Source organism: Alligator mississippiensis, chromosome 8, assembly GCF_030867095.1.
Source record: "Alligator mississippiensis isolate rAllMis1 chromosome 8, rAllMis1, whole genome shotgun sequence".
In the NCBI taxonomy this organism is placed as follows: Eukaryota; Metazoa; Chordata; order Crocodylia; family Alligatoridae; genus Alligator; species Alligator mississippiensis.
This window is the reverse complement of record NC_081831.1, coordinates 3737288-3758318: the sequence shown is the minus strand read 5'-3', so window position 1 is coordinate 3758318 and position 21031 is coordinate 3737288. Positions and strand designations below refer to the sequence as shown.

General features: G+C 45.3%; 1 protein-coding gene across 1 annotated transcript; it reads left to right on the top strand.

Annotated features, from left to right (window-relative positions):
- Nucleotides 1-1652: 1652 nt before the first annotated feature.
- On the top strand, nt 1653-12489 carry KCNJ2 (potassium inwardly rectifying channel subfamily J member 2). Its single transcript, XM_006272992.3, has 2 exons — nt 1653-1741; nt 6974-12489. The coding sequence occupies exon 2, from the start codon at nt 7195-7197 to the stop codon at nt 8470-8472; it is 1278 nt and encodes a 425-aa protein (XP_006273054.1). The 5' UTR covers nt 1653-1741; nt 6974-7194; the 3' UTR covers nt 8473-12489.
- Nucleotides 12490-21031: the final 8542 nt, after the last annotated feature.

The window sequence follows — 21031 nt, the reverse complement described above, 5'->3', positions numbered from 1 at the left end:
ACCCTGCCCTGGGAACAGGGCCTGACACAGGCCTGGGCAAACCAGGACAGCAAGGGGGCCCAAAAACAGATTAATAGATTCAGGGTCTTGAACAGACTCCCTGCCAGAGGTGGTGCAAGCACCTACTCTGGACTCTTTCAAAAAACATCTACGTATTTTTGTTACTGGGAGAACGTTATCCCAGTTGACTTCCTGCCGATGGAGGGGGGGCTGGACTCGATCTCACGAGGTCCCTTCCAGACCCTAATGTCTATGAAATCTATTAAATTTTTAGGGTCGGAAGGGACCTTAGTAGATCAAGTTCGACCCCTTGCCCTGGACAGGAAAGAGAGCTGGGGTCAGACTTTTATAGATTTCATAGACGTTAGGGTTGGAAGGGACCTTGGAAGATCATCGAGTCCAGCCCCCTGCCTGGCCCTCGATGATCCACTAAAGGTCCCTGCCGACGCTATGAGCCTATTTTTGTCCCTTCCGACCCTATGAACCCCTTTCTGTCCTGCTTTGCTCGGCCCCATTCCCAGGGCAGGGTGGCAAGAAAAGGGGACTAACCCCTAAGAAAAGGGGGACCTGGGAAGCAGGACACATGAAGACAGGGGAAAAAGTGGTATTATTCAGAGATGACAGAGTGCATCCCTCTTTAAACAGCAGGGGCTTTTCTCTGTGACTAGGCACAACAGCCCCACGCTGCAGCAGAGGACATGGAGGCTGGAAAGAAGGGTCTCGACAGGGTTCGGACAGGGTTGGGGCATCCCCCTCTCTTCTGGGCAGGCTGAGCCCAGCCGAGGTGCGGGCAAGGTCTGCTGGGCCGAGGGAGGTGTCAGGTGTGGGTAAGGGCTGCAGGGACAAAGGAGGTGCGAGGTGCGGGTAAGGGCAGCAGGGATGAGGGAAGTGCGGGTAAGGGCTGCAGGGCCGAGGGAGGGCGGGATGCGGGTAAGGGCAGCAGGGATGAGGGGGGTGCGAGGTGCGGGTAAGGGCAGCAGGGCTGAGGGAGGGCGAGGTGCGGGTAAGGGCTGCAGGGACAAAGGAGGTGCGAGGTGCGGGTAAGGGCAGCAGGGACAAAGGAGGCGTGAGGTGCGGGTAAGGACTGCAGGGCTGAGGGAGGGCGAGGTGCGGGTAAGGGCTGCAAGGGCAAAGGAGGTGCGAGGTGCGGGTAAGGGCAGCAGGGATGAGGGAAGCGCGGGTAAGGGCTGCAGGGCCGAGGGAGGGCGGGATGCGGGTAAGGGCTGCAGGGACAAAGGAGGCGTGAGGTGCGGGTAAGGACTGCAGGGCTGAGGGAGGGCGAGGTGCGGGCAGGGGCTGCAGGGACCAAGGAGGTGCGGGTAAGGGCAGCGGGGCCGAGAGAGGGCGAGGCGCGGGCAGGGGCTGCAGGGCGGCGGGAGCGCGAGGTGCGGGGTAGGGGCAGCAGGGCGGCGGGAGCGCGAGGTGCGGGGTAGGGGCAGCAGGGCGAGGCGCGGGTAAGGGCTGCAGGGCGGCGGGAGGGGAGCGGCGCGGCGCGGCGGCGGCTGCACCTGTCCCCCCGGGTGGGCGGGCGGGCGGGCCGGGGCGGGCGCGGGGAGGCTCCCGGGCCGTGTGGCCCCTCCCGGGGGCGGGCCCGGAGGAGCCGGCTGCTCATCACATGGCAGCGCTCAAAAAAAAAAAGAGGCAGGAGCTCATTGAGGGTTTCAGTTGCAAGCAGCGCAGCGCGCCGGGCTCGGGGCTGCCCCGCCGCATCTCACCCGCGCCTCCCGGCTCCCGCACGCAGGTAAGCGCCGCTGCCCGGCCCGCGGCTCGGGCTCCAGCAGCCGCCCCGCGGGGCCCTGCGGGCGGCCGGGGGGCAGCGTCGGGGGGGAAGGTGCGGCGGACTGAGCGCCGTGGGGTGCAGCGCCTTCCTCCGGCCCTCCAAGCCATCAGCGGGGGGGTGGGATAGGCAGGCAGAGGGGAGGAAAGAGGAGTTGCAGTGGTTTTAGTGCCTGTGGAGGAATTGCATCATTTCAGCTTGGTTCATGAGTGCTGGGAGAAAAGCAAAGCAAAGAAGCAGAGATATAGAGAGCTATGCCGATATCGATACAGAGCTCTCCAGATCTCTATACACATACAGATACAGACCTATCCAGACCTCTATTGATATCTATACTGATATAGAGGTAGAGCTATCCAGATCTCTGTGCAGATACAGAGCTATCCAGCTATCTGTCCAGACCTCTATACAGATGTGTATTGATATAGAGGTAGAGCTATCCAGCTATCTATCCAGACCTCTATTGATATCTATCCAGATCTATATTGATATAGGAGGTAGAGCTATCCGCATCTCTGTGCAGATACAGAGCTATCCAGCTATCTATCCAGACCTCTACTGATATAGATATAAAGCTATACAGATATCTATGCAGATCGATATAGATAGATAGGAAACGGCAGCTTCTTTATGGCTCTGCGGTCCCGGCGTTGCTTCCCCCCCCCCCCCCCCCCCCCCGGCTGGTGTTGCAGACCTTATCTACAGGCAGTTGCAGAACATGCTGGGAGTCTCTTCTGTCTGCGTTGAAGATGTGTATCTGGGTTGTTGTTGGGTTTTTTTATGCCCCCCCGTCTCTTTCCAGCTCTGCGCTCTTCTGGCTTCTGTGCCTTACCTTTGCACTTGTTTGCTTTTCCATCCCTGCTGGCTAGTGCACCAACTACACCCCCTGGTGCTGACTATTTCATTTTGTAGTGACTTGGTCATCCTCTAGAAATAAGCCTGAAGTCTGCCAAGGAGCAGACTGTCAGATGTCAATGCCACTTCTCCTGTCCGTTTCTCCAGGGACATTTATTTTCCCCTTCATCTGATTTTTTTTTTCCCCATCCTTTAACATCTTGATAATTTTATTAAGACAAAAAAACCCCCAAAACTGTCAGGATTCAAGCATGAGCTGTTCAGTGTGCTTCAAAGCCCCCAGCTGAACTGAGCAGAGAAATGAGTGGAGGCTGGGCTAATAAGTTTTTTAGGTCAGTCTGGGGATTGGAGGATGCAGTTACTTTATTTATATCCTTCGACCGCGGGAGCCAAAGGGGGCTGACTTTTGGTACTACTCCATGGCTTTCAACCCCTTCCGTTCTGTTTACTGAGGACGGAGGAAGGTACTTAACTAAGGTAGCGGTTATGCTCACTTAGCAACATGTGCCCAGTACACACAGGGCAGAGCAGTGTGGCGTCAGCTTGGGAATAGCTGCTCTGAGCACTCATTAGCACTCCTCTTTGCTCTCAACCCTTGTAACATCTTTAACTCTGGTCGGTCTGAAACCCTCCTGCACACTTCTCTCCCAGTTGATCTATACAAATTACAACCGTCTGATGTTAAATATATAGATATATTTCCTTCTGGGCTCTTCAAAAGAGCTCTGAGAGGGGGTACTTGACTGGAGGAAGGTATGGATTTGAATTCTGCTGTTTGTTGTTGGGGGTTGTGCAGGTTGGGTGCAGAAATGTTTCTTTTAACAGCAAAATCCTTTTTTTTTTTTTCTTCCTCTTCCTTGCAATAAAACCAGTTGAAATTCCAACCCCTTCCTTTCCAGGCAACTGTTGTGAGTCTGTGCATGAGCCAACTGGCTGCAGCATTTCTCGAGCTTTTGCATGCTTTTTTTTTTTTTCTTCCTAGAAAGTTTGTGTGTGTGTGGGGGTGGGGGGGGGGGGGAGCTTTAGTGTGCATGCCCCTAAATGTGTCAAAATGTAATGTAGCAGGTCCAGTCCTACAAACAATGCAATTCTTATCTTCTGCACAGTAAGGACTGCAGATATGACTTCTAATTTGTACCTCCTCATTGATATTGATATCTGAGGATAGTAGGGGGGAAAAAAAAAAAGGCACTTGTATATTGGGTAGCAGGTGAACAGTCACAAGCATTACATTTGTATGCTAGGATCTTGCATCTTTAGTTTCAGACTTGCTTTTTGTATAGACAGAGTCTTGTTCCCACCCCTCGCACACCCCAAACTCCCACTGAAACCAGCTGGAAGAGCTGGGGGTGAACACAGATTGGGTCCCTGCTTTAGCAGGCTCATCTGTTTTCATACAGATGGTACAGGTCCTGAGCCTTGCACTCATTGAAGTTCAGGGGAGTGTTCTTGCTGGTGACTTGTGTGCAAGCAGCATTAGGCCCTTGTGGGTTTTGTGGGCTGTGTCTGACTGGTGAGTTATTGGAGGATTTTTTTCCCCCTGGTATCCTAGCTACTCAAAGCACACAGTAGGCAGAGAAGCAATTTGTGCTGCGAGAAAAAAAAGACAACCACCACCCTGTGCCCAATACTGTAACATGTGGAGCACGCCAGGGTTTTATTGTATAAACTTCAAGAAGCAGTCTGTAAACTTAGGAAAGATGCCCCCAAGGCTTCGCCGTACTGCTTCAGCATCCTTTTAGCCAAATAGGTGTAGCTTTTGCTTCCAAAGTCGTAATACTGCCAGTCATGCAGCTATAATAGCTAATAATGCTGTGCAGATGTACAGTATGCAGAGCAATGGAAATATGACAGTAATAGGCACCCAATGCTATTTCTAGGGTTACAAACAGAACAAGCTATTGCTAGGAGGCTGGCTTTATAGTTTCTTTGATTTCTGCAATTCAGATGTCCTAGGTTCAAGATTGATTTATTTTTGGACAGTTGTATATTTGCATCCTTCAGCTTTCATAGCTTTTCCTCCTCCTCACCCTTTAAATCCAAGAGGCAATGCAAAAAAAACGACTTCAAAACAAACTGTTTCCTAGGCTGTCTATTCCCATCAACTTGGATCTAAACATACTTTTAACATGATTGTGATTATAGGATGTGGTTTATGAAACCGATTAATCTGCAGACCAATGCAATGATTTTTCAATGAGCTTTTCTTTATGTGGAAGACATAAATAGTAATTTGACTTTCCTCTTGTATTTGGTTATAGATGCATGTCTAAAGCCAACAGAAAGCATCTCAAAGTGAATGTTAAAAGCATTCCTTTGACTTTGAGAGTTATAATCTGGCAGGGATGAGAAATTTAATTCTTACCCCCGAGGAAAAAAAAAAAAAGTAGCAGCAAACTTTACACAATGCAGACAAAATAGTCCAACTGGTATAAGGGCAACAGGGCGATACAATAATGCTGTGAATTAATATGAAAGTTATATTCAAGCAGGGCCCTACTGAACCTGTCAAAAGCTGCCAAAAAGTATTGCATACTGCAGGATCACAGATGACTAATCTCTGGAAATATGTGTTGGGCCACATTCTTGCATTATAATGTGAAACACACACAAAAATAAATAAAAGCAAACTGTAGTGCTTAGGAGAGTAATGTCTCATGCACATTTGTAAAGAATGGCATTCCTCCTGCTTTTCACCTGTGGTTTTCTTCCAAGTATCTGCCTACCTGGGCTCTTCTAAGAAGATGGAGGGCTATAGGGAACGAAGAAGTTAAGAGATTATGTGGTGAATACAGACTATTTCAAATCAGTCTGGAGTTTTAGCTCTGCTGTGAAAAGATCTTATCTCCAGGATGACTTTTTATCCTTGCTGCAGTTGGGTCAGAAAGGGTAGCCAGGGTGTACTCAAATTATTCCATGTACAAAAGGTCTTTTTCTTTCACTGGCACAATCCTTGGTATAGAGGCAGATTAATATGGATAACACCAGTTTGTTAATACATCAATAATTGAACCTCCCACCAATGCTTTGGTACTTGGATCTCCTGTTCTTTGGCAAACAGACCGTAGATGTTACCCTTAACTCTGTAACTATTTCCCCCCCGGGGATGTGCATGGAAGGGGTTACTGCATTTAGTGCATTTTGTCTCTTCTGCAGTATATTTCAGTTAACTTTTCTGATATGCAGTACATGACTTAATGGATGACGCACTGCTAAAAGCACAGCCTGGATCAAAGCCAGACCTCCCTGAAACGAATTTGGTGGCCTTCGCTCTCAGCGAGAACATTTTGTAGCCACACTACTAATCCTTAGTCACATTCAAGACTCAGGGGAAATTCATGGCCGTTATCCTCTAGAGATGGAATCGCCTTCATCTCTCCAGAGGAAAGCGTCTTGTCACCATCACCGCCAATCCTGCTTCTGTTAAAGCTATTTGCTAGTGAGAGCAGGATGGGGTCTGGTATCAGTCCTACTTTGCTTTGTATGATTGCTGCCTGCTGTGAATTTGAAAACTCGAGACGTCCTATTGAACGTCTGGAGCTCCAGCCTAAATAGGAAGACAAGTGGGTTTGGCACTGATTATTGGCAATGAATGCACAGCCTACTATTGAGCAGAGGGCCAAATTTGGAACAGGTGTAATTTTGTGGATCCAAGGAAGATGCATTCATTGTGTCCAGTTGTATTATTCTTTTAAGGCCATCAGGACTCGGCGTAGAGGTGATACCTTTTATTAGACCAACAAGATGTTTGCAAAAAAAATGTCTTTAATTTTTTTGCAAAAATCTTGTTGGTCCAACAAAAAGGTATCATTTCTACTCCGAGTCCTGATTGCCTTTTCCTCTAGACCAATACGACTACAACCTGGATACCTGACATTGTTCTTTTAATGCACTTCTTCCCTTAATAACCACACCCAAACGTCTTGGTCAGAATAGACCTTGAGATGCGTACTTGTAACAGCTTCAGCAATTCTTTGGCTTTGAACATGTTAAAAATAACCCCCCACCCCCTTTAGAGAAGGTGCACTTGTAAATACTAGAGAAATAATCATATTCCCCTTTTTTTATAAATGAATGTAACATATAGGCTTGCAAGACTTGTTCTCTTCCGTGCTCACCACAGGAAGAGAGACGGCTTGTTTATACTAATAATGTCAGTTGTGTCGATATGAAACCACAAACACGGAGAACTTCTGTATCCCAAGGGAAGTGCGTGGATAGAAATGAATAGACTGCAAAGTTGTTCCTGTGGATTTGCAGACGATGGTCCTTATTTACACAGCTTTGATTGACCGTTCTCTTCCCTCGAGGTCTAACATGCAGTGTCTCTATCTTTTGCAGGCCATGCTCTCTTCGTGACAGATGATCAGCTCCTAAGCTAAACGCTACATGTCAGACGACTCTCCTTGGTAGATCCAAGGATCCCTGGGGACTCCAAAATCTCCCCACTTTTTCGGTGTGTGTGTGTCCCTCTAGAACTTTCAAAACTGTTTCTCCAAAGGTTTTTGCAGAAACTCGGACTGTTTTCTAAAGCAGAAGCACCTCAGTCCACAGCAGTAGTGATGGGCAGCGTGCGAACCAACCGCTACAGCATCGTGTCTTCGGAAGAGGACGGCATGAAGCTGGCAACCATGGCGGTTGCCAATGGCTTCGGGAATGGGAAGAGCAAGGTACATACCAGGCAACAGTGCAGGAGCCGCTTTGTCAAAAAAGATGGCCACTGCAACGTCCAGTTCATTAACGTGGGAGAGAAAGGACAACGTTACCTGGCAGACATCTTTACCACCTGCGTAGACATCCGCTGGAGGTGGATGCTGGTGATCTTCTGCCTGACTTTCATCCTATCGTGGCTTTTTTTTGGCTGTGTATTTTGGCTGATCGCTCTGCTGCATGGGGATCTGGAGGGTCCAGAAACGCCTTGCGTCAATCAAGTGCGCAGCTTCACTGCAGCCTTCCTCTTCTCCATTGAGACCCAGACAACCATCGGCTATGGCTTTCGGTATGTCACAGATGAGTGCCCCGTTGCAGTCTTCATGGTGGTTTTCCAGTCTATCGTAGGCTGCATCATTGATGCCTTCATCATTGGTGCTGTCATGGCAAAGATGGCTAAGCCCAAAAAGAGAAACGAAACTCTGATCTTCAGCCACAACGCTGTGGTGGCCATGAGGGATGGGAAGCTATGCCTCATGTGGCGTGTTGGGAATCTGAGGAAAAGCCACTTGGTGGAGGCGCATGTCAGGGCCCAGCTACTCAAATCCAGAATCACTTCTGAAGGCGAGTACATCCCTTTAGATCAAATAGACATCAATGTGGGGTTTGACAGTGGGATAGACCGCATTTTCCTGGTCTCCCCAATTACAATAGTCCATGAAATAGATGAAGACAGTCCCTTGTATGACCTGAGTAAGCAGGACATGGACAATGCAGACTTTGAAATTGTAGTCATTTTAGAGGGCATGGTGGAAGCTACAGCCATGACTACTCAGTGCCGGAGCTCCTACCTGGCGAATGAAATCCTTTGGGGACACCGTTATGAGCCTGTACTCTTTGAAGAGAAAAACTACTACAAAGTGGACTATTCTAGGTTCCACAAAACATATGAAGTGCCCAACACGCCCCTTTGTAGTGCCAGAGACTTAGCAGAAAAGAAATACATCCTCTCCAACGCAAACTCTTTTTGCTATGAGAACGAAGTAGCCCTCACCAGCAAAGAGGAGGAGGAGAGTGACAATGGGGTGCCCGAGAGCATGAGCACGGACACGCATCCTGACTTGGACCATCACAACCCGGTTGGGGTGCCGCTAGAACCTAGGCCGTTAAGGCGGGAATCTGAAATATGACTGATTGACTTTTTCTCTGTTATGTTTTGGTTTAAAAGAAAAATCTATCGGTCAAAGATAAGTTGACCCGAGCAGTCGGCCCAGAACAGTTTTCAGATGACGGTACTGTTGAAGAGTGGCATGAAAGCAAGCAGCCCCGAGAAACCGAGGCTGGTTTTAAGGCTGCCTTCAGAGAAGGGACAACAGAAAGTGAACTCTAAACACAAAGCACTAAACATGTCTAAGCATGACCAGAAGGCACATATGTTGTAGAATAAATTATGTATATATTTTTTTACAAAACTTGAACTTGCAGGCAAGCTTTGGTTGGGTTATATATATATTTTTTTTCAACTTTTTCCAGAATGCTTCTCTCTAGGGAACAAGAATGTTTTTAATGGCATAACAAAGGCAAGAATCTGCCTTATTATTATTATTAATATTATTATTGTTGTTGTTTTTTTTTTTTAAAGCTGCTGCTAACTACATGAACACAAATTGTTATTTTGTTGCAGTGTAGTTTTGTGTTTTTTTTTTTTCTCTTGTGTAATTTAAAATACAGTCAGTGTTCAACTTTGTGGGTTGAAAAAAAGCTCGTGATCACACTTCAGAAAGGCCAATGCTGCCAGATAGTCTGAATTTCTTTTGAGGCCAGTAGTTTGATAGCTAGAATCAATTTCTCTTTCTTTTTTTTTTTTCCAGTTACATAAGGGGCATTATGTAACGTAAGGCCAATTGATAGCCTCCAGCAACAGTTTGTTTTTTTTTTTAATTGGGGGTGGGGGGTGGGAGAGGGAGGGGGAGAATTTAATTCTCTATCTCAAATTTTAAGTTAAAACTACCTAAGTGGATACCAAAGAAAATGCACATTTTTGCACAGTGGAGCTTATGGAAAAGAAACGGGCTGCTTTAAACAAAACCACAAATTCTGAACCTCCGACATTTGTAAAGGCCCTTATTTTGCACCTTATTCAGAAAGCAAAGCTTAAAACTTGGATCTAGGTAAAGCAAGACCATATTTTTTCCCCCCCCCCCCACCTCTTCCCGCCCCGTGCAGAAAATCGGCCCCTCTCCTTTTCTTCTATAAGAAGAAACGAGGGGCTGCGCAGGGGGGTCGGGGAAGCAAACATCTGTTCTTTCCTGTTAGCGAAACACTAGCAGGACTCTAGCAGAAGGTCAAGTGTTACTCTGCACACATTCCAGACCTGCTTCTCGAACTTCGAGCCCTCTTGAAGCTGACCCAGCAATCTGAAAACTGAGCCATCAGACGTGCTGGATAAAAATCGACTGTCGTTATGTTGACTAGTTAAACTCCACCAGAGACGTGCAAAGGCACCGGTCTGCGTTGGAGGGTAACTGGGTTGGAATAGACATTTAGGCGCAGGTGAATCGAGTGACATGCGGGGAAGGAGGGGGGAAAAAAAAAAAAAATAACTGGTGGTAAATCAGTGTGAAACGGCAGAGGGATCCGAGTGGAAATGCTTCTCTTTGGCAGGGCAAGGGTGTCAGGCAAAGTGTTTTCTGGATTGTATGAAAAGGGATTATTTGAAGAGGATAATACTGTAAAAGAGTTTCCCTCTCTTATCTCCTTTCCACCACCCCCCTCTCCCTCCATCAACATCAGCTGAATTAACAGTGGATGTCATATGTCACCAAGCCTTTTGTGACCTTACGTGAAAGCCACGGCTCCAATGGTATTTTGGCTCCCCCACCAAAAAAACTTTAAAATTCTTGGTGCCTCTAAGATCAAGCGTGTAACTTAGCTGCACTTCAAGGTTTTTCGCTTGTGCATCTCCCTCTAGGAACAGGTTGGGAGAGGAGGGGCAGGATCAGAAATCCGAGTCAACTCTTTTACAGTATTGGATCACTGTATGCCATTAAAAAACAGCTTGTTCTAAGTCTAATGTCTTCTACAAATGGACATCTGTGAAGGCCTCTGGCCCCTTACAGCCTTGCCTGAAGGAAATGCCTGCAATGAAATGGTGGTTTCTGATAAGATGGTATCTACAGTAACCTGAGTAGGTGGGTTTGAAAACTGTGTTAACCTTGTAAACGTGGCTTGGGATAGGAGAGAGGGCAGATTTTTTTTGGATGGAGGAGCATGGGTGAGAGGGAGGAAGAGCTTCAGACACAAGACAACTGGGACACAGTTTTCTGGGTCATAGACAGTGAAGGCAATTGAATGCTATTAGTGCTGCTAACAGTGATGTTCTTGCATAGGAAACCAACTAAACCAAAGAGTATTCAGTGAAATGTTAAACAAGAAAAAAAAAGAAGATGCCGTGGGGACGGGTGGGGAAAGGAAGGATGAAATGGAGACTTTTCCCCACCCCCAGTGAGGTTACTCCAAAGTGCCCCCCACTGGAGTGACTTGAGTTAGAAGAGAAAGGGATGGGAAATGAAGAATGGGGAAATCAAAGCTTTGGTTTGTTTCTTTAAGGAAAAAAAGAAAAAGAAAAACCTAAAGTTTTCTGATGCACAGATTTCTTTTTCCAAGTCAGTTTTTTCAGAAATATTTTTAAAATGTACAATTTTATAAAGTTTATTGAGTATTTTCATATTTAAAGCCAAATGTAAATAAAAAAAAAAATCTGTAAAGGTGGAGAAGAAGAAGAAAAACAGAAAAGGCCATAGAAAGTATAAATTCAGTTCATCAGTCTTGGCTAGCTAGTACCTAGATGCTACCGGTTAGCACAATTTTTAGCAAATATTTGCAAGCCTTATAGGATCCTTAATGCTATGAACTTTTGTTATTTATTTTAAGCATGGACTTTTAATTTGAAAACATGTTCTAGTTACTGGCATTTTCTTTTTTTAAAGTTACCAGCTTTCAGATTGCTAGTCGTGTTGAGGGTGGATACTTAGGTCATTCATTGCACTCTCTGCTGGATTTCTTTGTTTCGTTTCGTTTTGAAATAACCCTTTGTCTTTACCGACTGAATCTCACATTGCAGATTTGCACTCGGCCTCTGGCTCGTGAAAGCTGCTAGAAAGAGAGCTGCAATGTTTATTTCATGGTACCCTTCCCCTGGTTCGTCTCTCCAACGGTTTAGGTTTCCACGTTTTTGGAACAGGCTTTGGTAAGCCCAGGCCAGGTCCGGCTGTCGTAACACTCCTACGCAGGTGCAAAGCGGGTTAGTTGATCCCTTTTATTTGGGAGGAATACAGTGACTGACAACATTGATTCTTGTTCCTGGAGCCGTCCTGCAGAGCCTGTTCCAAAAGCCCTTTAAAACGGATGGGATTTCTTTTTCCTCCGATTTTAATGGGTTCTGGTTCGGCCCCCTTCATCGAGGGCACGACACCAAGGATGAACCTGGCTCAGCATCTCTTGTGGCTGGCACAGAAAGTTTAGACTGTATTTTGCTTGGGGAGTCGGGGGGGGGAAAAAAAAATCTCACTATTTCTGCCCTTCCCTGAAAATACTTGAATGAGACACATTTATTGTCTGAAGACATAATCCTGCATACATTGACAAAAGCATTTCAGAGGCAGATGCGGAGTATTTCCTTCCCTCTGCTCTCTAGGTGCAAGTTGTCTTTTGGTTAAGTAGCAAGGGTAGAAAATCACTACATATTATTGCTCTATTTAATGATACTTTCTCCCAGTCAGGATACACTTCTGTGTTTGTTAATAGAGCAGTTGCTTTTTCTCGGCAAAGACAAAGGGTCCAGATGTTTTGTTTGTTCTCCTCGGTCTTCTTTTTCATATTGGATTACACGGTAAAACTGAGAAGTACTGTAATGTCTTTAAACTATGGCTGCTCTCGACTATTTTGAGGTAGAAAGGTGCTGCATAGTTGCCATCTCACAGCCAATCAGAAACTTCTTTTTTAATGACTTCTGGCCTGCAGCTATTGTCAGGTGAACAATCGAGGCATTTGACAATTGTCCATTACTATTTTCCTGTTTGCAGCCTTTTTGTATCAAAGTCTTCCTAATGTACTGCACAAATTGTGGATTGTACAGATTTTTTTATATATTATGTCTTATTTTATTATTTCTAAATAAATAAAAAAAACAAAAAAGAGAGAAGAAATCTGTTGTACTGATCTTGTTTGTCCAGGGGGGATGGGTCAGGGTGCTGCTACTGAGCTTGAGCATGGTTGAACCAAAATTGGGCCTTCTTGCCTGGGTTACTGCACAATGAAAGACTTACATCTCTAGAGGAAAGGTGAGACCGTCTTCACTTACCTAATGGGAATTCAGGAGCGGATCCTTGTTGGATCGATGGTGCTATGGCAACTCACCCCAACTGATGATAGGCCCCCGAGAGAGTAAGTGACTTTCTTCAGGTCGCACAGGAAATGGATGATGGATCTCCAGATCTGTCCCCGTGATCAACTTTTGTGGTTTGAACACACTTGAGGTTTACAAGGAGCCTTTAAAAGGAGGTGCATTTATTCACAAAGAAATAGGGCATACTAGCCGGCGGGGAAAACAGGCATTCGGGGCACAAATGAAGAACCCGTCAGGCATGTAACACTTAAATGGGAGCTATACATCCAAATCTCCATGAGCCATGCCCCTCTACTGTTCATAGGCGTAGGGATGACCAATTTGGTCTTCTTGGTCCTTGCGTACAGGCCTCTTGGCTGTTAGTGAGAATGGACCGAAGCTGTCTGTCTTTGTATGTGCAAATAACTGTACGGTCCTTGCACATAGTGTGTGTACATGGCTGCGCATGTGCGTGCATGCATCTGTCCATCTTTTGGTGTGGATTTTAGATGCTGACTCTGCTGCTTGCTTATCTGTTTAAGTCACTTCAACTTGTCCATTTTTGAAAAGCAGTGAACAGGATACTGTTTGGTTTGGTTTGGTTTGGACCCTGAGAGGGGCAACGTATACTTCCTGTGGGTCCAGACATAAAGGCTGAACAATTCCCATTCCTATCAAGGATAACACACCAATACAATCCCATCAGGGATACCACACCAATACCATCAGGATCTAAATAGCCTTGTCTAGGTGCAACACAAAGTTGAAGTGAGTTTTTGATATGCCTGCTGATTTTGTTGTTTGTTTTTGGTTTTGATAAGTCACATCCTTAATGTTATTTAAATGGATCATTCGCACCATGTAGGGAGAGAATCTGGCCATATATGCAGAAGGGCTCCTTTTACAAATTCAGCTTCAGCCTGCAAAATTGATCATCTTTTAGCAAATCACACTCTCCTGGGCCTGTAAAACAAACAGCTTGTTATCTTTTTTTTTTTAATGCCATAGACAGAAGTAAGGTATGAGGTGATCTAGGCTGGACGGATTGTGCTATCTTCCAGAAGGCTAAACTTTTTTTTTAGGAATATTCAGACCGGCTTACTGATATGAAGGCTAATCTGGGACAATGTAAAAAGAGAGGCCCAACAGAAAATGTGCCAGATTGCAGAGACATGCTGATATAAACCAGCTGGTTTAAAATATGGAGTGGCATATTGCAACTCAATCATCAGTATAATCTCCTAATAGTCGCTCTCCTTGGTGCATTCAGTTCTTATGGGCTACTAAAGGACCAGTTTGAACCCCAGCAAACGAAGTTGTGATGGTAGCATATCCTGGCATAGCCGTGCGTGTCAGCTAGCTGGTGCAGGTAACCATCTTAGTGAAGACACATTTGCACACGCTTTATCATGTGTTAGCAACCAGAGTATGAAGCCAACTCTGCTTTCATTTTGCTGTGTAGGCATCCCTTCTGTAGCTGTCATTTAGAAATGGAATAAGGAAGAAATCAGAACCTCGTTCCCAACTCATCTGCTTTCATCATGAGTCTTACAATTTTTTCGGTTTTCACAGATCCCACATCCTAAAATTGTATGTAATTATGTGAGGGTCCACAGTTTCTTGAAACACAGAGAGGTCTAGACATCACAATGTCAGAGTGAAGCCTGAGTGCGGGATATGACTGTACCCAAAAGAAACAACAAACCCTCACACAAATTTGAAGGCAAGCTCATGATTTTGGAGGAGTCTGATTCACGACTTAAACACTCAGTGCCTGCAATACTGGTATAAGTGTCATACAATTAAGCCGACCTAAACCTTAACGAAGAGCTTGTCTGAAACAGCAGAACTGCATGTGCAGCGGAGGAGGGGAATAAGATGCTTAGGTCAGGACCATCATCATATTTATACTTGACCTAATGGAGTTCAGGTCCATAACCGAGGCTCCTAGGCACTACCACAACACAAATACTAACAAACACCTGGTGTATTTATACCTGTAAATGCACTGTGCTGAGAAGTTTTACCCAAGTAACTTATTAAATTGCAGGTAGGCAAGCCCCATCTCATAACCCTGAAGTGTACCTACAATGTGGGTTTATGCTGCAATCCTCATACAAGTGCAGGAAAAAATACATGCACAGAAGTGGCGTCCAAGTTGTTATACGTTTGAGGGGAAATATGAGGCAGGTCAAAGAGTACATTACACTCTCGGTAGCCCTTATTTCCACTTGCCCATCAATTTGGTCTTTAGTGCAGGCAGTGTTTTCTGCAGTCGAAGCTGCAATCGATTCTTTGACTCCAGCTGTAGAAGTTCACACCCAGAAGGACTGGGATCCTGTGACTTATTGAAAATCTGTCTCCAGTGTCTAACGGGCAGCATGGGATTTGGAAACTTTGCAATGTTTAAGTTCAATTAACTTGAAATGTTCAGACCTGCATTTCATTTAGAAACCCAGCAATCTGGGTCAGGACCAAACTGCTTATACCATACAGTATGAAAGCCAGGCATCCTAAAAGCGGAAGACATTGTGTGCGCAAATGTCTTCCTAAAAGGGGAAGACAAAAAAAAAATAACAAGATTTGTTCGGGGCTGACTAGCCAACCAGGTATGTATAAATCAGTGGGCCAACTTCCGATAGCCACCTACATAGAATTATTTCTTTTAGATCAGAGGATAAATATAATTGGTGACAGGATGCTGGATCTATAGCACAGTGGCTAAGACTAGGATCTGGCTTGGGATCAATGAGAAAGCATCTATAAATCCTGCAGGATGGTGCTGTTTTGTGTACCGAGCACGATACAAGAACGACAGCATACAGGGGGTAGAGAGTCACTAGGGTACATCATCGACCAGGGCAATTCTATATTTTTCCCATTAGGAGAAAAGGAAGGAATGTTGTAATGGGTGTAAAAGCTGCCAGAGGAACACCAGTGGTATTACATGAACTATTCATATCACTCCTAGCATGGGACTCGCACGTAACTGAGGGCCGAACAGTGAACAAAGACCAACGGATGTTTTTCTCCCCCCCCGTGTTTGGCTATTCTCTCATAGAAACCCAAATCTATTCGTGACTGCATTATGCTGCAGGTATGATAGATTCAGTTTTGCAAATAGTTAACACCACTTTACATGCTCCACCGTCACCGAAGATGTAGCACATTTTTCTTAATACGCGCTCTTAATGAAAAAGCTTATGGGATTTTTCCCATTTGCATTTCCATCTTAATGCTAGATAAATGTCTCCCTTTTGATAAATTCCTTTTTTGCTTTCCTCCCCCCCCACCCCGCCCTTTTCTGCAGAGGATTAGCAACAGCAGTTTATCTTAAGACTTGTATGGTGATTTGAAGCTGTTTTGGGGAGGAGGAAGAGAAGGGGAGAATTCAAATGAAAATAAAATAAATATTACAGAAAGCTCAATAATGCAAGCATAAAATAGCAGCCTTAAAAGGAAATGGCAATACTACTTCTTCCAAGGTTCCCTCTAAAGTATAATCTTCATTCCAGCACCACAGTTTATAGTCTTACCAAGGGTGCAAATCCAGCCTGCTGTCTGCCAAGCCAATACATTTTATAGACTTGGGCAGGCTGGGGGAAACCCATGTATTTGAGAAGCTCATAAGTTTTATTTTATTCTTTAAAAAGTAAGTTTCTTAAGCTTGCGGGTTGAAATAGAGTCAATGAGGAAGGACGGGGAGGAAACAATAAGCTCTTTAAAAATCCACATGGTAACTCTAATAAGTTAAATATACCGAATTGTGAAACAGTCATTGGATTTCCGTGGCAGTGGCCATTTTATTACTCATTTCATATCCCTGCTGCTTCCTTTCTGGAGAGACAAAAATCCTGCCTAACCCCGGACCTTAACTTACGCTGGCAAAACGAAGCAGGTTTGGCTTCAATGCAAGTCTGGGCTGAGAAAGGACTGAAGGAACAAGCCCTCGAAAAGATTCTGGCAGCGGGAGAGGTGTGATCCTATGGTTTCAATGTGGCAAAATGCAGAAGGAAGTCATGAGCTGTAATTTTGGCTCCATTCTGTGGCCGCCAGCAAGTCGCTTAGGGACAGATACGGAGGCAAAGGAGAGAGCAAGAAGCTCCCCTTTGTCCCGGGAAAGTTTTCACACAAGAGCATGCCTTCTTTTTCTCAATAGACTGGGACCACCTATCCCTGCTTCTTTATCCCCTTGAGAAGCCATGTGTCAAACAGGGGTCCATGACATGGGTGAGTAGCCCCTCTCCACCCGAGTCCTCTTGGGCTCATGCATCAGAGGAGAATAAGTGGAAAGGAGCAGCTTTGATGGAGACTGTGTCTCTCTGAGGAAGTGCTGCCACCCTCCTCCTGTTTCTGCTCTGAACAGGAGGAATTGCGTTGCTCCGATTAGCTCATGGTTCTTCCTCCTTCTCCTCCTCCCCCTCCACCATAGATAAACATTTGTATTTTGTGGTTAAGTGGTTTCAATAGGTGCAGTGCAGTGCAGTGCCCTTGAGCCTGAAGGATGCCTTAGAAGCGAAACACATATCACATCTAGCAAGGGAATGGACCAACTGGGTGCGTCTACATGAGATGCTTACTGCGCATTAGCCTAATAACACTGTGCAGTAGGAAGGTGGTAAAAAACTGTGCTAATAGCCTGCTGCATAGTGCTATTAGGCTAATGCACAGTAAGTATCACAAAATAACTGTGCACAGGTGCTACTGCACAGTAACTCTAGTTACTGCACATTCAGTACTTCATTAAGTAAGTACTAAACTCAACGCGCAGTAGTTAGGGTGCATTAAGATGTCCCCATTGTGTCTCACCAGATCCCTTGGACCTGGCGTGAAATGTAAAGAACCCGATGCAAGTGGGTTGAATTAGGCTGACAGGCAATGCAGAAAAATGGAGGAGGTGGTCTCACATCCCAGCTCTTCAAGAACATCCACTTTGTCCGTGGCTCTCACTGTCCCTGTAAGCCCTAGAGGAAATTAAGCCCCTTCCTCACACCCCAGTCAAGAGGGATGAAAGGCAAAGCAGCCTTTTGTGCAGTTTACCCTGCTACTGAACTGGGGAAAGAGAGGGCTTTGTTCTCCAGGGTTGTCAAAAGAGGCCAATACCATCACTAGCCGGCAACTGGGGATGGGCGATGCAGACTTAGATAAAACATGGTTACGCACAGATGACTTTGATGTGCGAATTAACTCATTAAATGGTATGCATAGTGTTTCACGTGCACTGCCGCGCCACTGCGCCCGCGATCCAGACGGGCTGTCTCCATGCCCAGAGGGACAGAGGCACTAGGGTTTACTCAAATAATGACATGTAGACCTCTTATGGTTGCCACGGGAACTAGGAAGCCCCTACCAACCTTGCTACCAAGTTTTCAATAAAAATCATTCAACTGATAATAAAGAAAAAAAAAAACAACTGAACCAGGGTATGTAGAGGTCACTACCAATGAAGCTGCATTTTCATGTTTAGTTTGCTTTGAAAACGCCTGTTTTTTCTTTTTTTGGGTGGGAAGGGGTTGCCTTTTTTTTTTTTAAACCCATGTCTGAGGCTAAGAATAGCCTGTGAAGTATGCCTTCAACCTAAGTCACTACCAGGCTTCATCGGGGCTTTCATTTAATTGATATACAACGGCTGTAAGCAGGGAAAGCTGCAATTTAATAACAGGGCGCCTTTATGTCCAATGAATGCAATTCACCCCTGGGCAGAGGGCCCGACCATGGCTAATGCACTGCTTCAGCTCTATTTTGGGGGCTTTCGTCATTTTTAAAAGGGGGCATGAGGCTTGGCTCCATGGCAGGCATGAAGTTCAGCCTATATAGCTGCATTTACTGCCAACCTCCAGGTTTTTGCTGCTTTCTACATGTTATGATGCCTTTGTGCATAGGACTAAGATAATAGTATATTTATAGTATACTTATAGATACCTCCTGCACCCCCTCCACCCCCCCAAAAAAAAGAATTAAAGAGAGTCAGGCTTTTACTTAAATTTAATTTAATGTTTTGATACCTGTAGTGATGTTGCCTTTATTGGAAAGATAGACTGAGTAGTTCAAAAGTTGGCATTTTCTCTGCTGACACCTTGAGGAAAATCCTTTGATTATACCCAGTTTATTTAAGCTACTAGTGTGCCAGACCAATCTCTGTGAATAGGAAGGGATGGCTTATTCTTTTCATTCTCTGGGGGAAACAGGTGGGTACTCTCCGTCTCTGTTAATTGACCTGGTCAAAAAAGTCAGTCAAGTACCTATAGCACAAAATCTAAATTTGCTTCCTAGAAAAAGGAAAATGCCTGAGGGTCAGGAAATGCACATGCCGTTCCTGCTAGACACATGTGCCCCACTCTTGGATGGACCAACCATGCATTTTTGCATACATTTTTGGACAACTGCTCTCGCAGCAGCTGGAAGGAGGAAAGAGAGCAATTAAAGGAGGATACCATCATGTGTCATCTGCTTCTTGCTTCGCTGAGCCTGCATTGATTGTAACAGGTGCTGTCAGAGATCAAGAAGTCCTTGGCACAATTCCTGGCTCTCCACTTCTATAACTGGCCAGCGAGCAAATCTGGTATCATATTTAAAATTGCTTATCTAAGCTACCTTGCAGTGAAAACACTTGAGGGGGATCTCTCCTCTTAAGGTTTTGATGTGCCATGCATTTTTGAGCTATGGCTTTGGGTCTTATGCACCGAGACTGAAATTTTCAGAGAAGCTTAAGGGAATTAAGGCAATAAAATCTGGGCTTTGAAAATCCCTGCCTTATCCTATCCCAGCACTACTGTCATTTACTTGCAGTGTTCAGGAGCAGTTCATCACAGAGCTAGGATTTATTCAACTCACACAGACTTAATTGCCACAATCCTTGCATCGACTCATCTCCGGAGTCCGATAACATTCATGGCTTTTGACTGGGCTCACTTTGGGTGCGTTTCCTAACAATTCTGCCATGGAATTAACTCTGTGTATGCATGCGGTAGATGTCCTGACAACAGTCGGACGAACAGGACATATCTCCGTGGATGATTAGAGAATCCCTTCCTATTCACCACTATGGGCTTCCCTAGGAATCCCAGGACCTTGCCATGCTGTCTGTCTAGCAATAGCTGTTACTGAAACCTCGTCTGGGACTCCACCACCAGTGAGACGGGCAGATCGTTTTCACTCTCGAGAGGACCGTCTCATCACATGTAGGGTGTGATGTGCCAGAGAAGGGGCGTAGCATTTCCATGTGCTTTCCCTGGCTTCTCTATTCCCAGGTGGATATTTCATCTGTGGTACATGCTTAAATATGTCATTACATTGGCACAAAAAATGAATGGACAAACAAATGCAGTCTGCCTTCTCCTGTTCCTGGGTTTCACCCCCTCCAAACCTAATGCTGGTATTCCTTTTAATTAATACGATCATGAATTAATGCATTATCACCCTTACTCCCCATGTTACATGCTGAGGACATAGCAGTGCTTATTCTGCTGATATTTGTACACCTCAGGCGATGCGGGCTCTAATGGTGTTTGCAACCAACTCAATTGTATATAAAAATGCCTCTGAGAGTACCTATGATTAGGATCAGTGTCTCATAGAAACACAGTTCAGATCAACTTGAAATCTCCCTAAGTGGAGTGCATGCTTTGCTCTATAAAAGGAGAAAATCTATCGGTACCCCCACAGGCTTTTACAACTGCCAGCGTCAGCTTCTTCAGGCTAAAATGGTGCATTGGTAACATCAGAGATGGTTGGTTACTATCTGCAGAGGCCCTCAACCTGGTGGAGGTGTTTCCATATGGCTAGGGGAGCCATTATTGTCATCATTTATTGCCTATGGCAGTCAGCTTTGGGATTGTTAGCAGGGCTAGGGCACCTTGCAAGATGGAACAGCGCCTGCATTAATAGTTAAGATGTCTACGAGTCCCTGTCACTCATACCACACGGCTGTCCAAGCAGACAGATGTTGATTCGTTTCCAGCACGGGGGAGCTTAGATGCAGATGGGAGATTTCCATGTTCTTTCCTTGAGCTGCATCTCCTCCAAATTTAAACAACAAAAAAAAAAAATGAGGACAAATAGGTGGAAACTGCTTTTCATGGTCTTGGCTGACTAATTCATTAAAAAAAAAAAAGTCGTGCGACTCTATCTTTGTATTCTGAAGGAAAGGATAACCCAAAAACAGCAAGGTGACTTTTGGAAAAATATCCTGTGGACCTTCTTAAAACAAAATTCTCCTCCTTACCTCCTCCTCTCACTTAACTCCAAGGCTCCCAAATATAATGCTTCAAGGACAGACAGCATACGTGCAGCTTATGGCACCCTTGGGATATGTCAAGCATGCTCATGAAGCTACAGATGCTCTAAGAAATATTTTAAATGTG

Bases quoted from the DNA above. Each gene is read 5' to 3' on its own strand.
- KCNJ2 (XM_006272992.3), top strand. From the start codon at position 7,195: ATGGGCAGCGTGCGAACCAACCGCTACAGCATCGTGTCTTCGGAAGAG.